The sequence below is a fragment of the Anneissia japonica genome, unplaced genomic scaffold (genome assembly GCF_011630105.1).
Source record: "Anneissia japonica isolate Jap-2015-1 unplaced genomic scaffold, ASM1163010v1 scaffold199_len4679917_cov187, whole genome shotgun sequence".
Lineage (NCBI taxonomy): Eukaryota > Metazoa > Echinodermata > Crinoidea > Comatulida > Comatulidae > Anneissia > Anneissia japonica.
The window spans coordinates 4,313,069-4,316,257 of NW_022686322.1; the positions used below are offsets into that span (position 1 = coordinate 4,313,069).

Sequence of the window (3,189 nt, forward strand, 5' to 3'; positions counted from 1 at the left end):
CCATTACCATAATCATTATCATTATTATTTGTAGTAGTAGTAGCAAAATTCTACCTGGAGGTGTAACAGTGTTAACTGTGCTAAGTGGATTCACACACTCACAACAGCCATTCTCTGGTTGGTGTAGTACAAGTCCTTGCTAAAATGAAAGAAAATAATGAGTTATTAGCAGTAGTTCTTCATATGACTGTTGTGCAATATGGCACAGAATAGACAAGTGATGTTGGTAGTCTATGAGTAAGATACTTACCTGGACAAACCAACTAAATGGCATTGTTCCTTTACGAACACCCTTACAACTAAAACAGTCTGATTTTCCCAGCACGTGCCTGCGCCCACACCCAAGGGTCGTCCACAAGCCATGATCATGGAGAGGAGAGGATGGGATAGTGTTTGCCCAGCTAAGTATCTCAACCACTGAGTATTACACATCACTTCTGATTTGTGTGGTCTATTTCATGAATGCTTACCTGGATAGACCGACTAATTCCCAGAGTAGCACTAAAAAGTCGGAGGAGGGCGTGATCAAAAGAAACTCAAAATGGATAAACACACTCACCTAAAGTGTTGGTTTCAAAACCACTGAAGCCACCAGTTGGTGGAAATGGCAGTTTCCTCTGGGGCCAAAACCCTCCGCATGCCAGTCAAACTTAAAGGACAACTTTACCAATTTTACATAATTTGAGGACTGATTGAGCATACTCAGTTATTTAATTTTGTAATTGTTTATTTTCATGTCATCACTAACATACCATTTTATTAAATTTACTTATATCATGTTTAATTTAATTATTGTCTATATATATGTATGTTAAAAAAAATCCTAAGACAGGACTAACAGGCCTGAGAGCCGGAGTATTTTTCACACTTTAGTTAATCCTAGCCAACTTAGGTTAGATATGGTCTAAAGTATTTGTTAGGTTTCCTTCAATTGTATTGTATCCACTTGTTTATGTTATTGGCTGAATAAAGAATGAATGAATGAATAGGCCACTTTGAAATTACAAATCTTGTGTGTGTATGTTACGTAGACGCCCTAAACAAAATTTGTGATGACGTGCTACTGTAGGTGCATTGCTCAATCTAAGCTTAGTGACAAGGCCACTGTAGTGCATATTATTGGGACGATTTTAGACAAGTTTTTGCATTATTACTATCCTTGTATTCATATAAAATAAAATTGAATGGCAAAGGTACTGTAGGTAAAGAAGTAATTGTAGATCTAGATGAAGAAGACACTGAATGTTGGAGAGTGAAGAGAAAAATATTTGCATATGGCTGTACAACTTGGTTTAGCCTTCAGTCTGTAGATTGAACGATTACACCTAGGCTAGGCTAGTTTTAAAAACTCTACAGTAAACCTAGCTAATATAATCCAAGCATTGAATCTCTTCAAGCAACTCCATCCAAAGTGGGTGTGGTCGTCACTTATTAACCAACTACAAAGGAGTGAGGACAACGCTTGGGCAAGGGCGCAGTCAAGTGCTGGGACAATCGGATGGCTCTATTTTTGTCGTAGGGGTGTTCTTAAAGGAACAATGGCAATTAGTTGGTTTATCCAGGTAAGTATTCACAAAATAGACAAATTTATTCATGCATGTTTCGTGTCAAGAAAGTTTTATAAATAATTAAGTATTTACGTTGGTGCAAGATTCAGGTGCAACATTACAACTGAAGTGACATTCAATCTCTGCGCTTCCATCCATATCGACACATTCGCATACTTCACATCCGTTGCGGTCAAATGTACCTCCCAACTGCAAAAAAAATCATACACAGGGTCACTCATTGCAGTACTTACAGTAGTAGTATTATGTCATTTTTAGTTTTTTGATGCTGGTACAAAAATAAATATCAATATATTAAATAGCACACATCACAAAAACACTATTCTAGCTACATTAAATCTACTAATACAACATAAATTAAGATAATGTATGTTGTATCAGTACATGTAACTAACTATTACAACATACATTATCTTAATTTCGTCTTATTAAAATCAATAATTGCCTGCACTAAAAAATTAGCATACATTCCCATATTACCTGTCAGCTCAGAATTTAAATTTATTATGATTATTGCATACATAAAGTATTTGAATTTTAAAATAATAATTTTTCTATAACGTTTTGAAATAATCTAATTTGATATGTGTACATTTTTACAAGATTGTTATGAACAGGCCTTTATCATCTCTAATATAATTTTTTTCATGATAGCGTTTATGTAAACCCCACAGGCTTGCACTCTACGATTGACATGTGGTAGTTTTAAACATTCCATTTTAAAAATATAAATTTAAATGCAGAGAACCAAAGTTGTTAAGGAAAGCAAATAAACATTTTGAATAAAATGACCTGGGATCAAAACAATGATTATGAAAATAATGTGGATTTTATCTTATTTATAAATAAATTTACATTATTGTAGTAAAGTATTGTTCAAATTTATATATATACACATGCACTCCGAATACATGCCCAAAGTAGAATAGATATGATAGCAAGTGTAGTCTTGTTTTTTTGAGATTTTCACTTACATTCAAAACCAAATCTTCGTTAACAATACAGCGATTTCCACAGCTTAAACGTTCACGTCTTACACACAGTCCAGTATCCCCATAATTATATGGTCGGAATAGATCAAGGAAGCCACTGTTGCTTCTGACATCCCGTTCATAGCCAGCTGGACAGGAACATTGATGATTCGTAAATAGAGGATTGCAAAGAGCGTTGTTGACATCCGTAAGTAAAAGTGACCATGGCGCACCCACTGTCATTGCCGAAAGCTGGGAACAAGTTACCACATAGTTGCAAGATTCATCGCAAGCTGCAAAAAATGTGTATATAACATAGAATTACCATAACATGGTTTATAGTTTATCTCTATTTTATCATGAATTATTTATAAAAAAGTATATCTGGAAGATCCTGTGTTGTCAAATGCTAAGAAGAGGGCATATAATATTGACCTCTGCTATTTGCCATGCATCAAGAACTAGTGCTGTCCAACAATGCATGAAAAGGAGAGTGAGGCATTAGTTATTTTAAACGGATTTGACCTTAAGGCATCTGCATAGGCAGCAGAAGGTCCCGCATGTGGATCCTGGTCAGGTCAACCTTTTTTGTTCACACTTACAGATTTCTCTTTAATGTTACATATATATATATATATATATATATATAT

The 3,189-nt window shown here is 34.8% G+C and overlaps 1 protein-coding gene across 1 annotated transcript in view; it reads right to left on the minus strand.

Annotated features, from left to right (window-relative positions):
• LOC117114744 (mucin-17-like) overlaps positions 1–3,189 on the minus strand; it is a 60,315-nt gene that overhangs the window by 26,555 nt on the left and 30,571 nt on the right. Inside the window, exons 21-23 of the mRNA XM_033258437.1 lie at positions 2,543–2,832; positions 1,641–1,757; positions 55–139 (exon numbers count right to left, since the gene is read on the minus strand). Coding sequence (XP_033114328.1) covers positions 55–139; positions 1,641–1,757; positions 2,543–2,832 — 492 coding nt within the window. The remainder of the gene's footprint in view (positions 1–54; positions 140–1,640; positions 1,758–2,542; positions 2,833–3,189) is intronic.